The sequence below is a fragment of the Amblyomma americanum genome, chromosome 1, assembly GCF_052857255.1.
Source record: "Amblyomma americanum isolate KBUSLIRL-KWMA chromosome 1, ASM5285725v1, whole genome shotgun sequence".
In the NCBI taxonomy this organism is placed as follows: Eukaryota; Metazoa; Arthropoda; class Arachnida; order Ixodida; family Ixodidae; genus Amblyomma; species Amblyomma americanum.
This window is the reverse complement of record NC_135497.1, coordinates 372,867,554-372,889,489: the sequence shown is the minus strand read 5'-3', so window position 1 is coordinate 372,889,489 and position 21,936 is coordinate 372,867,554. Positions and strand designations below refer to the sequence as shown.

The 21,936-nt window shown below is 46.1% G+C and overlaps 1 protein-coding gene across 6 annotated transcripts in view; it reads right to left on the bottom strand.

The window, feature by feature from the left end:
* The window catches only part of Rel (nuclear factor NF-kappa-B family member relish), a 139,480-nt gene that overhangs the window by 69,804 nt on the left and 47,740 nt on the right, over window positions 1–21,936 (bottom strand). For all 6 annotated transcript variants that reach the window (XM_077650106.1, XM_077650108.1, XM_077650107.1 and 3 more), the window contains exons 2-10: window positions 19,168–19,384; window positions 16,915–17,048; window positions 15,884–16,038; window positions 15,547–15,638; window positions 14,336–14,485; window positions 6,645–6,740; window positions 5,256–5,353; window positions 4,863–5,004; window positions 638–811 (exon numbers count right to left, since the gene is read on the bottom strand). In XM_077650106.1, the coding sequence (XP_077506232.1) occupies window positions 638–811; window positions 4,863–5,004; window positions 5,256–5,353; window positions 6,645–6,740; window positions 14,336–14,485; window positions 15,547–15,638; window positions 15,884–16,038; window positions 16,915–17,048; window positions 19,168–19,384 (1,258 nt within the window). The remainder of the gene's footprint in view (window positions 1–637; window positions 812–4,862; window positions 5,005–5,255; window positions 5,354–6,644; window positions 6,741–14,335; window positions 14,486–15,546; window positions 15,639–15,883; window positions 16,039–16,914; window positions 17,049–19,167; window positions 19,385–21,936) is intronic.

Genomic DNA, 21,936 nt, shown 5'->3' with positions numbered 1-21,936 from the left:
GAGTCTGTTCATATTTTTTTTATTTATTTGTCCCTCAAAGGTCCACGAGGGACATTACATGAGGGACAGTAATGCATGATTCCTTTGCAGCTAGCAGGTCCACAGAACTGAATCGGAACAGGAGCAGTTCTTGGCTGGTAAAAGAGCCCAAAACATATAGGGAAAGCAAATGTACGTTGTTCCATCACCGAGAATGTGGCACTGAGAGGCACTGAGAGAAACAGTGCACTAGCAACCACGCTTGGTTTTTCATCAAATGAGGAAAATCAAAATTACAGTCACAAACTATAGTTTCCCTCCTCTGACCATCGAACTGCCCCTTGGCCCTGTTGCAACATCACGTGGCTAGCAAAAGGCAATGCCACATTCACCACAGAGAACCTCGAACCCCAATCCAAAGCAACAGTTCGCAGACGCGACCGCTTTCCCCCCACAACAAGCCAGGCAAGGTGCACCCAGCACAAGTGGCTTCCTCTGTGCCGGTTACTTTGAGCTCTAAGCCTAAAGCGACATTTCCATCAGCTGTCCTCAGTGAGGCTGAGCATAGCCTGGGCACAGGCAAGGTGCTGGTCCGAGTAAGGCACAAGCATGTCACCAGAGTACCGCTTCCTGCCGTGCAAGCTAGTGTGTGTGTCACCTGGATAAGAGGTTTCCATGCTAAAGGGCGGCTCATTCAGGAACAAGGAGGGACTGCTGCTGCTGCCACCGCTGCTGTTGGTGTGGGGAGGGCCCATCATGCCAGAGAGGTGCGACGACTCGTCCATGGTCTGCTGGCTCATCTTGGGCCGTTTGTGCACTAGCACATCTTCATCTGCAAGGACACACAATGCACGAATTAAATAAAGAAAAATTCCAGACTTTTCTGCCTCTCCCACCAACACCCTCGTGGTGGAGTTCACTAACAACTGCCAACTTGTCTACTGATAACGCTAGGCAATGAGTTCTTTTCAAATTCAATGACGGTATTTGCCTGGTCCGTTGACAAAGCGTCAAAATGAACAAGTAGCCTTCACTGGTATTATACCGTAAACTGCAGATGAGCACAGGAAATGTAATTCACAGAGATGCCACATACGCATGAATTTTGGAAGTCAACACTTGTCCATTTGTGTGTGACCACAGCAGTGCACCCCTGAATTCAAGGTTACTGTTACCAAGCCATGAGATAATTTAATGCTTTCATAGCTCTGCTATTCTGCACGGTGCCACAGCAGTATGTGAAATTCCAAAGCTCTGTAGATACTGATCATATTAGTAATATTTGTTTTGCACAAAGTAAGGAAACAGTTGCCAAACAAGCCATTATACAAAGGATGCTCAATAAATTCTGCCTCTTCATTATTCACTTAATTAACAGCCTAAGAGGATATGCATATTGAGCGCTCCTCATGCAAATTGTATCCGCAAATGTGGTTTTTTTTAGAAGGAGAGAAACTGACGACAAAAGCACTGTCAGTGCTCATTTTCAACTTTCACAAACACACACACACAAAAAAGATTCTGCTTGTACTCTCTTAACGCTGAATTAGAGCAGTCAGTCTCTTGATCTGTGATCATAATACAAGGGTGCAATGAGGTAGATATAAAAATTGGCATTCTGATGTTGAAAAGTTTATTCAAGATATACAACACTCACAAATGCTTACAAATACGCACAAAGATGCAGAAAAGGGTACAAAGTTGAGCACTGAAGTCGGACCTCTTGGAATGAAATGCAAAAGGAAATAAAATCAGGCAGCTGCTATATACCATGTTCCCACAAATGTAACATGACCACAATTATAACACGAGGGTGGACAACGAGGTTAAAAAAAAAGTATGTGAATGTAATACAAGTAACGAGGCCACAGTGAACTGAAAGGCGGGTGGAAGTTAACGACCAAAAGCTCCTAAAACAAACTGACCGTTCTGGGGCTTGTCTACATAGGAAGGCTGCCTCCGAGCCTCAACACAGTATGGCAGCTGCTACCACCATTATCGCAGAATGGTTTCATATACCCCTTCTTTTTAGCGAGAGCTGCGAAAAAGGTTATCAGATAAGCCCGATACAGAGACAACCATGGAGTCCTGCCACACCATTAGCCCGCTGAACATGTGCTGCCTCGCTGTAAAAACGAAACTTCTCTCAGTCGCTCAACAGCGCCAAACAGCACCATTTTCACATTTGAACGAATCGTCGTCTTTCATTTCATTTTGCATGACCACATTACAGATTATATGCTGTTACTATGTCCAATCAAACAGTATACATGCCCATCATGTTTTTTTTTGTGTGTGTGTGGTGCCAAATCAGTCTAGATTTGTTTATTTTAACTGCAAAAGACCACTCACTGTTCTGAAAAAATAAAATAAAAACATCAAGATTTGCCTATTTTTATGGATATTTTTTTTTACACTGAACGGATAGTGGATATTCTGATGATTTTTTCTTCACATTAATACATTCGATTTGCTCTCGAAAACTGCAATATTCGCACGTCTCTACAAACTATTCAAACAATGAAAACACTAATACCTGAAGATTCCAAAGACAAAGCAAAAAATATGAAGATATAGCAAGGTTTAAAAACTGGTGCCATGGAATATCAAAAGCCCGAAATGAATGAGCAAAGTCTGCATCTAAAACAAAGCAGGGTGACACTGTTTTAATACTATAAGGCAAAGAATTCCAAAACTTGATTAGAGAGAACCCAACCAATGTGAATTCCATAGTTAGTAACAACTTTTTGGAGCGTAAAATTGTTCTGAAATGAAACACTCCTAGGGTCATAATTACTTAGCTCTGGCACGTGAATGCACTGAACAAAATAAGTTACTTAATGTACAATAGGCAAATACACCGAGATTAAGTTGCCAGCACAATGGGGTAATAGAGGCATCACGATTAAACTAGGTGATGATACAGCCTGCTTGATTCTAGATAAAAGTGTGGACAGGTTGGAAGCATACGTGTAACCCCAAGGGATGATAAAATAATTAAAATGACCATGAATGAAGGAATAGAACAGTGTGTTTAAAATATGTAAACTGAAGTAATGCCTTGCCTTTAGAAGAATTCTAATCCCATAAAATGTTTTTTTAGTAGGTGTTGACTGTTGAATGTATGTTGAATTTTATATAATTAAGCAGTTCTACACCAGGCAATTAACAATGATCAGAAAGGTACATAAAATAGAAGTTGATGGAAAGTGGACTATGGGTGGTTGCATGCTTGGAACTTGAGACTTATGCAGTAGAACACGTTCTGGGGCAAGTTGGTGCATAGCTTCAGTAGATGAAGCGCACAAAAACACAGCACACAGGAAAGAAAGACACGAGACAGTGCCTGTCTAGTGTTATTCTTTCTCTGTGTACTGTCTTTTGCGCGCTTCATCAACTCAAGTTGAGACTTATGAACTCAGACTTAGCTGATTTGATTAGAAGTCCATTTTTTGAGCACCAGTTAGTCACGCTGAGATCTAAATTCAGCTGGGAAGTTAACATATCCAAACATTTATGTGAGGATATAAGTGTAGTTCTGTCAGCGAAAGGAATGCAATGTTGATCACTATATAAATGAAGGTTAATTAAAAAATTTTGCCTGACACTTAGCCCCCAGCTACAATATATAAAGGTAGCAGCTTACTTATTAAGCTGTGCAGAAAAAGCTTTATTAGTGCAGCACCTATGGCTGGCTTGTTAAGCCAAGCAGAGAAGTCCTTATTAAAGCAAACCGCTGACATTCAAACCAGATGTATGACAGCAATGCTGCAGGTGTAGTCTCATTCAGCGCAAGTTACACAACAGTCAGGACGTGAACAACTGAAAGCACCTATGTCGACTTTGAACTAGTGTTCAACTTAAAGGGAAGCTGAAGCACTTTTCAAAAAAATTGAGTTCCATGCGGCATTTTATAGTTTTTAGTCCGCTGAAAAAGAATATCGCATTCAAAAAGGGCGGAAATAAATGCAAAAAGCTGTTTTTTGGAAGAAAACGGGCACCAGCATCTCAGGGCGCTGAGCGAACGCCGCGAATGGCCAGCATCGTCGTGACGTCATCTACGGGGATATCCGGCCAGCACCGACTGTGTTGCTGCGTAGCGCGTTTCTTCAGCTGGCTTGAGAACTACGTTTTGCAAATTATGGATCCGTCGTTCACCAAAGCACGGGCCGAAAAGCAGCAAACAAAGCAGGACGGCCGGCAGGCTACCCGTGAATGGTGTCACTTCCGCCAGTTCCTTCCCCCCATTCGGCGCTTCCGGAGGCGAAGAGGGCGTGTCGGCACCGGGTTTTTAACCAGCGATTGCGGCTCATTTTGCGAACAGAATCGAGAAAAAATTTGCACACATGATTTTCAAAGTCCCTTCTTCCGAACCACAGCGTTTCATGGAATTTGAAAACCGTTTCAGCTTCCCTTTAATAACGTTGAGCATTCTTTTACTACATGTCACGCTCCATGTGCTTCACTGCCAGTCATGTACTCAGTGCATCAGTGTTTCCCATAAGTGGGCCTTTTTTCCCCACAGGATAACTGCACTGTCCTTTCCTGCGATAAACAAAACTGAAATATGTGCCATGGTCTTGACCACAAAGTGAAGTAGGACATGTCATAACCTAATTCAACACATCAAGTAAATGCCCCCCAGGACTCGCATTTGCCTGGCAGCCCTTTATGCAAGGAAAAATGCCGCTTGTGCTTTAGGGTACCGTGCACATTCCGCCACAAACCTGCAAGTGCAGCACAGCCAAGTAGAGGCAAGAACTGGAGGCAAGGCGACAGAAAAAAAGATCAACGTAGTGAAACATCGCAGGCTTGTGCAGTGCATTTGGGCCACACTGAGAGGCACAAGAGCATACAGAATCAGGGTTGCGTGCCAGACTGACCTGTGGGTGCACAGGGTAGGTAGGTGAACTCAAAAGGTTCACTGCAGTCATTGTCTGACTTGCGGATCAGCTGGAACTTGACCGGCACCTGGCGCTGTAGGTTGGTGTCTCGGTATGCCGGCGTCTTGAATACTATAGCCACCTGGCAGGCAAAAACAGCATGGTAGGAAACCCAGAGGAACAAACGTCTGCACATCAACTGTGCCACCGAGGCAAAAGATACCTCCTGCCTCCCACACACTAAACGCTTAAACAGACTGACCACCAAAGTAAGCAAATGTTTCCGAAAAAACAGGTGGCTGTTTCCATGGCCAGTGCACTCCGCAGCTGGCACTTTGTCAATAAATGTCAATAATCATTGTTCAAAGCTGCAATTATTATGTGTGTGCTCACCTGGTAGTGTACGTCCGACTCCTGGAAGGTCGCTGGGGCCTCCCAAGTCCTCTCTCTTGTCTCTTCATCCTCCTCAAAAAACTTGATGAGGATGTCCTCTGAAGAGTGCAGCAAGAAATGAAAAGATGAGTGCAGGGTACATTATGTGTCCCACAATGCCACAACAGAGGCGGAATTTTAATGCCATGCCCATGGATTTTCTTAACTGCTCCGTGTGGATTGGACTCGTGCATAGTTGTAGGCAAGCCTGAATGAACCAGTGACAAGGGGTGTGAAAAGAACTACAATGGAATCAAAATCAAATGAAAGCAGTACATTACCTCCACTGTGAGTACAAAACACCACCTTACCATACATTTACATCATGGTAAAGGCCACTATTCACCCAGACAATGCACGAAAATCTTGCTAGTTCTGTATTAACCCTTGAAATCTGCCCACCTCTAGTTATCTACAATGCCTCGTGCTTACCTAGGCCCTTGTAAGTCTGTCCTAGCCATTTTATTTCTAAAAACAGGCTTGCTCTCTGAAAAGACTGTGGGCATGATGCATGGAAGGACAAATTTATAAAATATTTATGTGCCAAAGCTACACCTGGACTATGAGGTAAGCATAGTCAAGGCTCAGGATTATTTCCAACCATGTGTCAAAATATCAGTACAAGTGTGTTCATGACCTGCACATTTATGGGCCAAAATTGAACCTGCGAGCACATTCAGATGTAACACAACAATGTGCTTGCAGACCTCTAACACTACGCAGCAGATGTAGTTTCATTTATGCTGATTTGCTGCCCTGCTGTAGTGTCACATCTGTTTTAAGAAAGTCGCAAAAATAAAAGAGTGTAGGGCCTCACACAGACAACATAATGCACAGCTTAACTGGTAATAGGGTTGGTTTTTATGACTGTCGCAAGATTCTACGTATTCTGTGTGTACCCACATGTGCACTGGACACTGCAAGTGGACTGAATGCTGTTATCTTTGCAGGACCTCAAAGCCAAAATGATGCTGTCAAACACATTAGTGCTAAACAAATCATGCTACTGGGCCCATACAAGTTTGAAGTGCAAAACACCAACTCAAAATTGCAAACTATTTTGGCAAAAAAGCCAAAGTTAATTCAAATACCGCGGTCTTGACAGGGTCAAATTAATGGAAGACACAAAGGTACATTCATTACATAGCAACCTTCAGTTCTGATGTATACCCCCAGCAAGTGTTTCATACTGCGGTTCCTTGACTAGACTAAGCACTTCACAAGTCTCCCACTCAATGGCATCTAATAACTATTTCATTCCAAATCAAAACCACTGTGGCTGTATGTAGAGCCACAACAATAGCAACCCCCGCCCCACTGCTGTCAAGATTGCCCAGACATCGCACTCACTTTTGTTGATTTTCTCGCAGAGGATCCAGACCTCATCGCCACCCAGGCATGACCCTGACTTGCGGTTTGCTTTGGTAATCCTCAGTTTCCCGGCCTCTGGTCAATTAAAAAATAAGCAAAGGATCAGCATATCCATGAAATCCAACTCCTAATATAAACCAGTCCAGGTCTCATGCTGTGAACGACACCAGTGACACAAAGATATGCAAAACACTTGAATGAGGTGAAACATAAACCAAGAACCATTTGTCACTGTCTGCTTCGAAATGTTGACAAGTAAATATTGTCACATAGCAGGTGGTGTTGGTAACTCACGACTAGACGGCAGAGAAACGCCAACATTGAGAAGCTCCGAGAAGCTGCTACAGCACCGAGAGGCGGCCAAAGCAGAACAGCAGTTCCTTTGCAAAAGACACCAGCGTGACACACAAGCTCTGTGCCGAGCAGCCGCCGAGCGGCTATTGGATGAAGTAGAACCCTGCTGCTATATTCTCGGGTGCTGCATTTTCCTGGCTGCTAAGTTGTTGATCGCCAGTCTCCCTGTAGTGTCCATAGAATCCAATGCACATCACAATTTTGGAAGCATTCCTGCACGACATGTCCATCGCGAATGCCACTCTGCGCTGGCTGGCCTATGCGACGAGTGCCACCAGCCATTTACACGTCTGGCATGGCTTGGCCTCCCCTGACTAGACTAAGCTCTACTGCAACGAACGTACTGCAGGGGCTGCATACGCATCATGGAGTTTAGCGTGCACAGCACTGGGATGGCATGCCTGTAAAAGAAGCCACTCTAGCCCATCGGCGCTTAACCACCAATGTGTATGGCAGTTTAGAGGACGCTCCGATCCTGCTGATGATGGGTAGCATGAGTTTTACTGCAGCTGTTGACGCAGTTTCATCCCTGCAGAGGCAAGTGCATGCTACTAAAGGAATGCAAACGAAACTACGCCGTGAAAGGCAGCGCACAGGCAGCACTGTGCGAGATGCAATTTCGGCACGGATTTCAAATTTCTCAGCCATAAATGGCTTTTTTGCTAACGGACGAATGTTGGAACACCCAGAAAGAACTATAAATTAAATTTTCACCGAGTACAATAATTGGATAGAGTTGACCTCAGCATCCCATAAAGTTTCAGAAGAATGCACTAGACTCTCATTACTTCAAACTTCAAGGGACAAGACATTTTCGTCTGAACTGTCAGAAGTGCATCTTAACATGGTCCAAGACTGATTGTAACAAGCTTTTTTTGACATCTATGCATACAAATGCGATTTTAGAACTTTTTCTCGACACAATCGTAACCTGAAAACTAGAAAAAATGTTTGGATTATCCGAAAGTCCGAATTATCGGATGACCCCAAATAACCGCCAAGAACTGCTTGCATAACATTATAAATTTTTTTGGTGAAAGACTGGGCAACGCTTGCCCGATTTTCAGATGAGATCAGCGCGGCAGACTTATTTTTCACGTTTCCATCAATGCTTAATTGCACGCATACTGTAGGGAGCATCGAAGCAGAACTTCTCCAAAATTGTAAGGGTCTCCCGCATCCTTCACGGTGCGACCCGGGGGAGCTCCATTCCGTGGCTACTGTGTCATGCCCAACAAGTGGCATTGTCGCATGTGAGGCTTCATTGGACAGACGCCAAACGGCACGTGGCGAGCGTGAAATGCCGGCTCAAGGACGGAACCAAGCGATGGAATTGAAGGAAACGGCTCAGTGGCAAGTGAAAAAAAAAGGGGGGGACGGGAGGGGGGCATCAATCAGTGTCCGGAACGGTGCTCAGCTGGGTTAGGTTGGCTGCCTGATTGATGTCGGCTGGTCAAGCTGCCGTCGCTTCAGCCTGGCGCAAAGCCAAAATGTGAAACAGAAGCTACGCAGTGGACTGTTCTCGGAAACGGGGCCATCTTTATACGTCGTCGCGCCTGCCAAGGCGCACACGTCTGAATTGCTTGTGCCCGCAACTACGCAGCATGGAACTTAGTTTTGACTAGTGCTATTTCAACATATCTTGCCGCATCAGTCATACCCAGACGCGGCCTCCCTTCAGGAGCCCGTTCGAATGACCTGCAGCGTCCGAATTAGCGAACGTTCGGCACCATATAGTTGCATGGGCATTGCTCAGGAATCGAGCCGACGGATAGAACCAACCGGAATTCCAAATTAACCGACCTCGAATTACGAGCAAGAAACCTGCGCAAATGCGAAAGCCAGTTATCCCTTGAGAATTAGGATGTAACTGCGTGTGACCAAGAGCAAAACAAAGCATAGGCGAAGGGCATTGATTTGTTTATTCAACTAGAAGTCTCCAACAGTTGTGTTGTTTCGAAAATCTATCAATAACACGCTGCTTTCCCAAGGGACTCGAAAAAAAAGTTCGAACTAACCGACCCTCAAATCATTGAACGGAATCCCCAAAAACCGCCCAAAATCATTTTGCATCATAGAAAATTTAATGGGGAAAAAAAAAAAAGGATTGGGCGTCTGCTTCTGACTGAATACAAATGCGTAGAAATGACGATTTTTCGCAGTTTCCCCAGGCTTTACTGCATGCTCACTGTAGGGAATATTGAAGCAAAACTGTTCCAAACCGGTGAGACATTCCACGGCCTCTTCACGGTGAGACGCAGTAGCTGCGGGACCTGCTTCACAAGCAGCGCCGCCCATATATGAGGAGGCTTCACCGCACAAACCGCAAACAGCTTGTGATAAGCACGCAGTTGTTTCAGCACACAAGATGAACCACGTGGACTAAAGCGTGGGAAATGCACAATGGCGTTGATAGGCGTTATTGCCGCGAGCTGGTATCAAAGCTCTGAAAACGGAACTATGCAGTAAAGGGTGCCCTCCGACCGTCACCATGGCTTCTGTATTGTGCGCCCTTCAGAGATTGCACGGGCAACAGCGTGCCTTGAAATTCAGGCTTGACGAGAAACATTTGAACGACTGCTTGCCATGGCGGTCGCACCTCAAAGCGGCCCCCTTTAGAACCTCTCTTAAAGGGCTGCATTTCCAGCCGACAGGGCGCCGCTTATCTGACGTATCCGTCCTTGGCCGCCGCTCTTTCCCGCGCCAGGAGCGTTGGATAAAGACAAAAAGTTTGAATTAGGTAAAACGGCAGTTTAAGTTAGTCAGCTTTAAATGTTTTGAATATATAGCTGGCCAACAAAAATTTTGATATATGTTTCGAATAACCGAAAATGCAAATTATCCAAGTTTAAATTATTGGAACTATGATGTAATAGGTCCAGGTAGATCAAGAGGTTAACGTGTCAAGATTACAAATATAGTGAAACCTCGTTCCTAGTTGACACATTCCCGGTTCATGCGATTTCCCGGTTTGTAAGCTCAAAATTGCGGACATTAAAAGTGGCCCATAGAGTTACACTATATTTCTTCCGGTTAATATGTTCCCGAAAACATGATTTCCCGGCTACTACTTTAAAATTAAGACAAATTGTGGTTGTATAATACGTTTATTGATAAACCGCGCATGTGTAAACATGCAAATGAGCCGAATGTGAGAGCACGCGATGCAACTTGAAAAGCTGAAATGCAGCGCAGACACCCGCCGTGGTGACTTTCTGCAGTGCCTCGAGGCAAAGAGGCGAAGCACTATCACCAACAGCAAAAATAAAAGCGGCTCGGTAGCATTCCAGGCCGCCGTTTTTGCGGGGATGCGACGTGAAGGAGAAACGCTGAGGTTTCTTTGCGGTGCTCAAGCGCAAGAATATAAAGCATCTACGAACTACAGCGATGCGCTTACATAGAGTCGGTAGGGTCTAGGGAATGCAGCTTAAAAACCCGAAACGCTGCGACCATCATCCGCCGCAATCGCTTCCCCGCAGTACTTAAGTGCTAAGGGGCGAGAGAGAGAGAGAGAGAAAAACTTTATTGTCGGCGAAGCATCCGAAAAAAAGACGAGGAAGAGATTTTTGGTTACTTTCGTCACTGCTGTCGACGGACCGGATAGTTATGACGTTACTTCCGCGCTTTAGACAGCGCAAACGCGGACTAAATTCAGCAAGCACTCGAAAAGGATCTGTTCAGATCTTGTGTAAAGAAATGCTAATCGACGTTTTTATGAAGTGAAATTATCAAATGTCTTTGTACATCATTGAACAGTTCCATTTCTCAAAATTAGGCGGTTTGGATCTAACGTTTTCCGAGCGTTTTTTCTGCAATTTTTTAAAAATGTATCAATGAGGTTTTACTGTGTATCAAAAGAGCTTGGATGAGCAAGCAAACTGCGCAAATGCAAAGACAGTAGCTCCTTGAGAGTTATGACGTACACCATAGACCGCTTATAATGCATACTGCGGGAGCCGAGAAAATCCGCATTACAAACAGTACTGCACTGTAACCAAAATGTAGATTTTCCATGCATTCGCGTTTTCAGAATGGCCAGCCTACCTTTCAAAGTGCACCTGACAACGCATCAGACGCACAACACTGCAATCACAGGCAACAAAGAAGTTTATTTGATATTTTTGTCAAAGAGTTGTAACGAATGAAATAACGACGTTATTTTAGTCTAGTGCTGCGACTGAACTCCGTTGCTAACGGCTTCATCTTCAAAAACAGTGAGGCCCTTGAGCGCTTGCTTGCAGAGATTTCTCTGAGCGTAGTGGAGGCGCAGTTTGTTGCAACCATCGAGCGCGTCTTTGCACGAAACTTCTGCTGCACCTTCACTTATTTCGTCAGGCTCAACCTCTGGTAGAGGCTCATCGCGACCGCGCACCACTGTCATGACGTCTTTATCTGTGGTGGCTACTTCACACACAACGCCGTTGGGGTCGGCAATGATGACGAGCTTATCTCGTGCCTGTCCTTGAAACGCTGAATACAACCGTTCAATGGGTTGAAACCATCATGCCCCAAAATGTTTGCAAGGCACCTGGCCTTGGCTTGCAATATCGAGCCACTGACAGGAACGCTCTGGGCCCAGCCCGACTATTCCCGCGTCGTCCTCCCACTAACGAGCTTAACTAACAGGCGGACACCACAGCGGCTCCCATGGGATGACGGGGCACAGAAAGCTTTTGATGAGGTGAAAGCTTGCTTGAAGAGCACATCCTCACTTCATGCACCTGACCCAAGTCAGGAGTTCGTGCTCACAACCGATGCTTTGGACTACGCAGTGGGAGCCTGCCTTGCCCAGTGCGATGACGAAGGCCGCGAGCAGCCTATCGCCTTTCTCAGCAAAAAGCTTAGCCCGGCTCAGACCCGCTGGGCGACAATCGAGAAGGAGGCTTATGCGGTCATAGCGGACCATAACCCGCTCAAATACTTGACTCTCAGTAGTCCGCACAGCGCCAAGCTAACACACTGGGCGCTCACTCTGCAGATTCGATATCCGGGTCGAGTACAAAAAGGGGGAGCAAAGCGCCAATGCTGATGCAATGTCGAGACTCGTAGCTGCCAACTAGACGCGTTGGGGGAACCCGGGGCAACTCACAGGCGGCGTTCCGTACGTGTTTACTTGGGGCTCCGGATGTGCCCAAGCCAGCCGTGCACGACACCTCCCTACCAAGTGTGCTGTATAACATCTTGGAATGAAGCACACACAGAAAACCGAACAGACAAACGTGCCGTGGGCCCAGAGCCGAAGAAGCACCCCCTGCCGCTGCCGAAGCATATGCATTGCCAAAGCCTCAGGGTACACCTTCATAAATGACATAACTTCAGGCCCCGGGCTTCGGCAACGCATATGCTTCAGCAGCGGCAGGGGGTGCTTCTTCGGCTCCGGGCCCACGGCACGTTGGTCTGTTCGGTTTACTGTGTGCGCTTCATTCCAAGATGTTATGCAGCACACTTGGTAGGGAGGTGTCGTGCGCGGCTGGCTTGGGCACATCCGGAGCCCCAAGTAAACACGTACGGAACGCCGCCTGTGTGTGGACATGAGTGCGTACACTGTGAGTTCATTTTCTTTTTTTTGACTCCACACGGAACTAATGAGTCAAGCGGACGGCGCCATAGTAGAGTGCGGGGTGCGCAGGCGACCCAGCTTGGCCGGGCCCCATTGTTCACAGCCCCGCTCCGAGAAGCAGCAATGATGACGCGCGACGCCTTTCATCCCTACCACGGCGATGCTGCCTAAGGCCATGTCCCGGGCGGCGGTCATTCAGTGTGTGGCCAGGCCGGACCTCGTGAAACCGTGCAAACAAAGCGGAGACATCTTCGTAGCTTCCTTGCAAGCAAAGCGGAGTCTTCCTGCAGCTGTTGTTGTAACTTGTCACTGTTCTTCCAAATGGCGGACACAGTAGCGTTGGCGACACAGTACTTTTTTGCCACCGTAGCCTTTTTCAAACCACTCTCGACGTGCCTCACAACGCTCTGCTTGGTTTCGAGAGTTTGCTGTTTCCTGTCTTTCGGAGGCGCAGACGCCATCGGAACTGAAGACAGCCGAGGCTGGAAGACTTGCCTATGTTGTCAACTTTTCACTACACGCGACTGCACATATCGCACTCATAACCCCAGGAGTGACAAGATGCTGCCACACGCACGCGTGGTACGAGGGCGCTTGCAGCGTCACGCCATGCGGCTACGGCCGCCACTCCAGCATGCTCTTCTGGCCGTGCTATCATGAGCTTCCCAGCTTTGTCCAATTAGTACCAGTGTGCCCAATGGAGGCGCGTCGGAGAGTGAGAGGAAGAACGCCTGCTTTGGGACTTTTTTCTATCCTCTCCTGCCTTCAGCCTTGCTTTGAACCACACTGATAACGCTCCTCCGCTCCGCCTGTTGTCCCCTTCTTGCGTAATCTGGGAAGCATGCTCCTCGCGCCCGCCAGTACCCACAGGCCTGTGCCGGTACGCGGGCCGCCAGGCTTTCAAGAAACCGCACTATTATTTATTTATTACCTCAAAGACCCCGGATATAGGGCATCTTCGCAGTCTTCGGTTACGCGCTGCTGCGTATTAAGCGGTACGCCAATACATTTAACTCTATGGGAAGCTAGGCAGTTGTCACAAAAAGCCGCATACAATGTCGTCCCGCATTATAAGCGGTTACGTTATAAATGGTCTGGGCTGTAACTGTGTCTGGTCAAGGGCAACACTATTTCGGCAGAAAGCAGTGTGACGAGTGCACAGTCACTCAATTTTCATGCCACCCAGCCGGCCTGCATAAAGCTGTGTGCAGCAATATGCAAGCCAAGAACAAGCTCTCAGTGTTCTCTGCATTCTGAACAGTATGATGGCACCATCTCATCTTCTGATAAGTTTTGTAACAAAGAGCTGTCTGAAAGGCAGTAAAAGCAGTACAGTTAGCCAATGGACCATCACTTGCATTTCATAAAGCTGTAATGAGGGAGGAAATACAGGATTTGACTTGAAATTTTCCCAGCAACGCAGTCACCTTTTCAGGCAGAAAAAACACTGGCCGTATTGCTGCGGGGTAATCTACCAGTCTAGAGTAGCTTCCTGTTTCCTGTGAACATACATAGCATGGCAGAAGACGCACAGATGAAAAGCAGAGAACACAGGACACAGTGCTATGTGGTATCTCCTTGAAATCCATGTGCCTTCTGTCACACTGGGAATGTCGACATGAATTACCCTCTAGCCTGAGCCTACATGCGGCTAAGTTCTTGCTTTCAATATTTCTCTTTAGTGCCCCTTGTGAGTCTCTGCTAAAGCTGAAAAACAGCCTTTATATAAAAGAAAAGATGCACAGCGGTGACTCACTGGAGTTGGCGACCGGGTTTGAGTAAGCAACGCAGAGGGGCTTCCACACCCCTCGCTCGCAGCACTCGGCTGTGAAACAGATGCGAACCAGGTTCAGGTTCAGCTCGGCGGCTTCCTTCTTGGCTTCTGTTTGAAGCTGTCGCGCTTCCTCTGCAAGAAGTTGTGCAACAATCAGCTACCAGCACAGTGAAAGGAGCAACCACGTGAAGGATGACATGCTTGAGACAAAGCAAGAAATTTTGTGTGAGATTAAAGCTTGGTTTGTTGGCAAAAAGGAACTTTATTTCCCTGTTTTCTTTTCACAAAAAAATGGAGCACACAAAGCGAAGACCACTTTGCATAAGCCCGAATTCAGTGAAACTCAGCAGACACGCAGACATCTTGAGAGAAATCTAGAATATCGAACCTTATATACTGCACTGGAATAATCAGTTTTGGGCACATCCCACATGTCTTATGTCAGCCTGCTAGAACACCGAAGCAGGGCACCGTAAACTAGTATTTGTGGGCTGGCACACTCCTCACCACGGTCAATTAGGCAATCTGTCACCAAGTCTTTGCGCCCTTAAATCAGCCACCTGTGACTTCACTGTGCAGCACAACACTTGTGAGATGATTTCAAGCCCTAGTCATCCAAGATGAGATTTCCTCAGCATCTTTCCAGTTTCTGAATGAAGTGAAGATGTCCACCTCACCTAAGTGAAAGCATACTAGAAAATTCCAAACTAAACCACACAAAGTAAAGCCATGAAATGCTGCAGTACAGACTTCTGGTTTTTCAGAAATTCTCTTCCACAGATGTTTCACATCTTGTATGCCATGCTGCATTTCCACCAACCTTGTGTGGTCTGTAGTAGCATTTATTTGTTCCCGTCAGCATGGCATTTGTTGTAATTACAGTCCACAAATTAAGCTGGTACAATGCATCACTTCCCGCTGCATGCCTCGTAGAGGGACGCAGGGCACATCAAGCCTATTGTATGCGGCTTTTTGTCTGCATTTACTGCAATAATTCTAGTAGTGGAATTACACTGATACTGAAAGCACTAGCAAGAAACAGGTTTACACACCTTCATCTAGTAGTTCCCCCCGAACACTGCTCAAACTGTGAAAATACTGAACTAATGAAACATGGTGATGAACAGCAAGGACCTTCAGAAAGCCAGTGTTTCAGACTACATGCCCTGCCAACAGATTCACCAAGTACAGACCTTGTGAAGGCTGCCTGCTTTCAATTTTGCGCCGGTAAAGGATGTCAGCAACGGTCTTCTTCTGCTGGAACACGATGGACATGCTGGGAAAACTGCAAGATCAACAAGCCACAATGTGCGTTCAGGCTTGCGGGATAAAAAAAAAATTGAAACTGGATTCAAAAGCAACTTGAACCAAACTTGTGCAGTTCAGAGAGCAAGTAACCAAGCTCACAAATTATCTTCTACAAAGAAGCCTGCCTATCGGCATAAAGTGGGGAATTCTTTTGCAATTCTACTCAGAAGTAGCGCAAAACAAGCGGTCACCATGCAGGCTAATAGGAGAGACAGCACGCACATTGCCCTGCCATCTTCACGGACGGTGACGTAGCAGCAGTCCTCTTCGTCCCGCCCTCGCATAGTAATGCGGTGCACATGTGGCCGTGCAGTGTCTTCGGCTGTCACCAAGCTGGCCTTGATGCGATGCGGCAGCTCGGGGTTGTAGTTCTCTAGCTGCATGCATACGGCACATATGGTTAGAAAAAAATATCTCGAAGCGCATATGCACTGCAATGGCCACTTCAAAACATGACTGCAGAAGCTTGTGAAAGTGCTACCACTGATCAGTTACACAGCAAAACCTCGTTAATTTGAACTTTCGGTTCATACAAACTAACATTTTGGTCCCATCACCACCGAAGGTTTCATGTCCTGCAACATTACTACCTTCATAAGGCCAGCATCAGTCTTGTCACTTTCCAATGATGTAAGGCGGTCTGTAGCATTTAGGGCTGTGCACAGGGTTCCAGGTCTTAGGGTGGAAACTCAACGGCAGCAATTACACACAAATGCACATTTGCGCTCAGTGTGCCTTGCAACAAGCAAAATATATTTGAAGCATCCTTCACTAAGCAGTGGGAGTCTGATGGTCTTCATATTTCATGCATAATCCCCCAACGTAATAGGCAGAACTTCGAGGCTGAGTGTACATTCCAGCCCACTCGGCTCTTTCTGTGTAACTTGATTCGCACAATGGTTGCTGCCAGTGCATTGCAGGTCGACTAGCTATACAGTCACGGGTAATAGTTTAAAAGATGCGAGTTCACAAGTAAGAACATTTCTGCATTGCATCACCAAGCAGCCAGCTGGTATTCACACCAGCGGATGAGGCTTCCTGGGTTCTCAGAGCACTGGTTCGACTGACTGCACACAAATATTTTGCTTCTATAAACCTGCGTCCCATAAATTATCTTCTACGCCACTCCAGATTCTTTCAAACAACTTCTCCTGTGGCAATCTCTAGCCAGGAGACAGTGTCTGCAGGTGACAACTGTGCTGGAAACTTAATTAAACCTCAGCCACCAGCATAAAACTGCACAAACCACTCACCTTCACAGTGGGGAATGTCTTGCGCTGCTGGGTGCTTGACTCCCCAATAAGAGGTCCATGGGAACCACTCTCACTTTTGTAGCGGTACCTCGTCTCTTTCATCGGCTGCTCCAGGATGATGAGGCGTGCCCCACCTGCATTTGCACAAAAAGGCAAAATACAACAAAAAATTAACAAACTTCCACTATTAAAGATGTCCTGAAATGCGTGCAAAGATATGTTCCGTTCAGGAGACCTTTCCATCTCTTCAAAATTTCTGCTTAGTACGAATGGCTGCTATGATATGAAATAGGGGTCAGTTGTACTGCTTGCACCGATACAGGCATAACACGCAGGAATGAGGGCCAAAAGCCTTGCGACTTACATAGTTAGTCACCTGCATTGCAACAACGAACTTAACATATTTATTGTGTAATTTGTGCACACCTAATTTATTACCCCAGTTTATACTTAAAACAAAAAAAAAACTTTTATTTGCACTTTTTATGCTCCCTGTGGCACCAGACCACCCGCATGCATGCGTGGCACGCAAGGCAAGCTTGAGAAGATCGGTGCGGCTACGAAAGGAGAGTGGACGCCGCCACCCCGGCCCCCAAAAAATTTGGAATTGCACGCCATTTACACGGCTCAATGCGCTGGCGGTCGTTTTCCCGGACGAAGAGTTGCGAGAGCAAACTGGCGGTAACCTCCGGCGCATGCCAGAATCCGAAACTACCAAACCGTTTGCTTTTTGGTATGCCGCTAGTCAGCTGGGCCGCACGTGACAGCGCCATTTTATCACCCTTTATCTCCATTGCCTCTGACTGCTGGCTTTGCAACTGTATTGATTATTTTACCCAGCGAGGGGGTCGGCATATAGGCGGCAATATACGGCATATATTAAGCGTTATGACCTTTGTAGAACTTTTTTAGGACGTGTTTGCGAAATCTCAGCGTAATTTGCAAGCCCCTTTTTGAAGCCTTAATTTAAAGAAGAAAGTGCACAAATTACACAGGTAAATACGGTAGTGACACCGATGACTTTAGGGGTACACCATAACCCCAGCCCTGAAATATATACTTTAATTTCCACCACCTACATAAAACAAGCAAGACTCAGTGGACACTGCATCCAGCCAAGCTAACTTTTCGATAACTTCCAGTCAGGTAAGACACCACGAAGACATGGCCGAGATACAACAGACGCATTTTAATGGATACTACACACTGATACTACATAATTAATGTGCTAACTAGGGGTGAAAATTGATTTGGGGGGAAAGGAAATGGCGCAGTACATTGGACACCTTAACTGCGCTGCAAGGGAAGGGATAAAGGAGGGAGTGAAAGAAGAAAGGAAGAAAGAGGTGCCATAGTAGAGGGCTCCCGAATAATTTCAACCACCTGGGGATTTTAACATGCACTGACATCGCACAGCACACGGGCGCCTTAGCGTTTCGCCTCCACCGAAATGCAGCCGCCGCGGTCCGGTTTGAACCTGGGAGGAGGAGGAGGATAAACTTTATTTTCATCGACCAAGGTAGCAGTTGGTGTGGGGTTATAGCCCCATCAAGTGGCCATGAGCCCGTGGCGTCCAGTGACTTCTAGGGCCCTTGTCACAACCCGCATCTGTGTGTCCGAATCGGAACCTGGGAACTCCGGATCAGTAGCCGAGCGCCCTAACCACTGAGCCAAAAATCCCAATGTCTGAATACGGATCGAATATGTTTCTTATTCGCTATATATCCGACTCGAGAAATTGATACTCTAGAATTTTCAAATATTGCAAATATTTCACTGAATACAGAAAAGTTTCATAAAAGATATTCAGCTAGTGACACACCTGTGCCAAACCTTGCTACTTGACTCTGGGTGCTGCATGTGCTAAAGGGGCATCAAGTTAATAGCATGAATGTAATGACAGAAAGGACATGATGATGTGCTCACTTTTAGCTTTGCATTGCTGGAGACACTAGAAGTGTGGCAGTAAAGTTGGTCTGACGCAGTTCCTTTTCACAGTGGTTAATATGTGGAAAATTTGCACTTTACACCGAAGCACGCTGTATGATCAGCATGCATGCAGTTACCAAAGTCAAAGCCAGAGCGTCTGCCAAGAACAGCATATAAAAATTTTTCCCTGAGGCAGGAAGCGCCCACAATTTTCAACCCTGCAAGTGAAGTCTCAAGCTCCACTTATTATCAGCTGGTTCAGACTAAATGCCCGAGCTCCAATTTTCTAGAGACCTCCAAGTAGCAGGAGTATCCACAACATACCGCCCATGCGGAGGTTTTGCTGTTCTTCGAAGTCCGTGCAAATGGGCATCCCGATCTCATGAGCCTCAGGTGGAGCGTGCTGAAAGCTGCGAAGCAACAAGTCTTGAAAGGAGCGCAATTGTTCCTGCTCCGCTGATGAGGAAGAAGATGCTGCAGCAGCCTCCTCTCCGCTCACTGGGTAGGCCACATTGCCAAGCGGAGCGCCATATGGGTCGTCCTGCAAAGGGAAGAAGTAGAAAAAAAATGGTCAGGGGACCGCCAAGATGACACGCACCGATACATTTTCACATGCTAAAGCTGTAACCAGGCTTCAAGGAATACAGCAGAACAGCTAAGGCTTCACTTCCCCCATCAGGCACAACGCATTTTCCAAGCCATACAAACGGGAATTAGAGTGCATGACAATATGCAAGCAATGTTGCTTGCCAAACTTCAATTGTCCTAAGAGAATAAAACTGCAATAACACTGCAAAACAGCTCTTGTCATTTTCCTTCAGAGTTCTCTTATCCACTAAACATAATGCAACCGGATCAAAATGTTAAAACATAGGGTACGTGTCATGTGTGTGGCTTAACGTCCCAGAGCTATACATGGGCTACGAGGGACATTGTAATGCAGGGTTCTGAATGAATTTCCAACCACCTGGGATTCTCACCCTGCACAAGGATGTTTTGTGCATAACACCATCGAAATGCAGCCGCTGCTGTCAGGGTTTGGTCCCACACCCCAAGGCTCAGCAGCCCTAACACCAAAGCCAATGAACCACAATGGCAGGTGAAACGTCAGAATAAAAAACCACATTGTGATGCCAATATATGACCCTAATTTTGCCATGTAAAAGAAAAAAAGCAATCAGAATTTTCAGAGCTCACAAATAATACCCCATGATGATAATTTCAACATTTCCTGTTCATAAGCTCAGTTTTATTTATTTAACAAATACTGCAAGCCCTAAGTGGGCCCTAGCAGGGGGGGGGGATACAGTATTATGAATATCAATTCATCGTGCGAAACATAAGTAAAATACACTGAGACATGTTCAACTCTTACAATAAAACATGCATAAATACGAAACACGACTATGAGGTAGGCGACAAGAATTTGTCAATGGAATCAATGGACATAATAACATCAGAAGGCAGCTTGTTCCATTCCTCGATAGTGCGTGGATAAAAAGAATATTTAAAGGCATTAAGTTGCCAGTCTAGTAAAGGGGCAGAAGGACTGAATTTTATGCACCCATTTTTTTTTTTTTTTTGCACAACACAAAGCTTGCTGTCTAAGGTGCTCGATTCCACAATAGTTTTGTTAGAAACACTCTAGACAATTTTTGCCAAGAGTTTTTCGATTGGTGTGCACGCCTGTTTTTATGTAGGCTGATGCTGGAAACCATGATCAGCGAAAATGATGGCGACTGCATGTTGGCAGAAGCGATGTACCAAAGTTTAGTTTAGTTTATGGGGGTCTAACGTCCCAAAGCGACACAGGCTATGAGGAACGCCGTTGTGAAGGGGTCCGGAAAGTTCGATCACCTGAGGTTCTTTAACGTGCACTGACATCGCACAATACACGGGCCTCCAGAATTTTGCCTCCATCCAAAATTCAACCACTGCGGCCAGGATCAAACCCGCGTCTTTCGTGTCAGCAGCCAAACGCCATAACCCCTGAGCCACTCCAGTGACTACTACGATGTATTAAAGTCAAAATCTAACTCCCCAAGACAGTAATTATGCATTTTTAATATACAGTAGCGTTCATTCCAGCTTCCACACCCAAAGATGACACGGCACAGTGATGTGCAACAGTGCTTCTGCCAGGCACCTGAGAGAGAGGGGGAAGAGAGGCCACTGAAGAAGGGAATGGCTGGTGATCTCACAACATGTTAAGTTGTTACTGCGTCTTTTCGAAACAGCTCCCCCTCTGATGATTCAGACAGGCACTGGTTAGCTCCATTTTACTATCGGGACTGCTCATGAATTAAAATTCTATGACACCGCATGGCCAGTGCAAGCGTATTCACATACCTCGCCAGGCAGAGGTCACCCTTCTTACACAGCTCAAATTCTTGGATTGCTACACATGTGCTTATTGCTGCCATACAGAGTGTGCAGGCCAGAAAGTGCAGACAAGGGCTATCCCAATTCCCTCTCCTACCTCCTCCGTTCCAAATGACCTAGCGCAGTTCAAATAAATTGGTGGGGTGACCTTGTTTTTTCTGTAGTATTGTTCATCTCATCCGAGTAAAAAGGGCAAAAGCAAAGAATCGCTAGTTCTGCTGGTCTATGCAGGGCAGCCAAATTTCAGTTTTTTTTTTTTTTGTATTTAGCACAGACCACTGTGGCATACAGCAATCAGGCAGACTGTCATGTGCCAGACAATGGTTGCACAATCCCTGCAGCCTTGAAGCCTTCCAACTCAATGAAGTTGATCTTTATGCCAGTAAAACACACTGTTCCAAAACAAAAACCAAATACATGCACCAGCACATGAAGCAACGAGTGCATCATGCAACTGATACAATGATGACAGTACCAGTGACACGTGACAGTATTTGTAACCTGTTTTGCTGCACAAAAAGAGCAGCTAATGCAAGTGCAAGCCCATAAGGCTTGCCATGACTAATAGTGCTATTGAAACTGATGGAGGAGAGAACTAAGTGCAGCCAAGAACAGACAACAGCTGTGTGTTGTGCTGGGTTATATGGCATGCAAGTGGATAAGATTTTCAAGCGGCAAACAGTAGATTGAAATGTCTATTTGTGCTGAAAG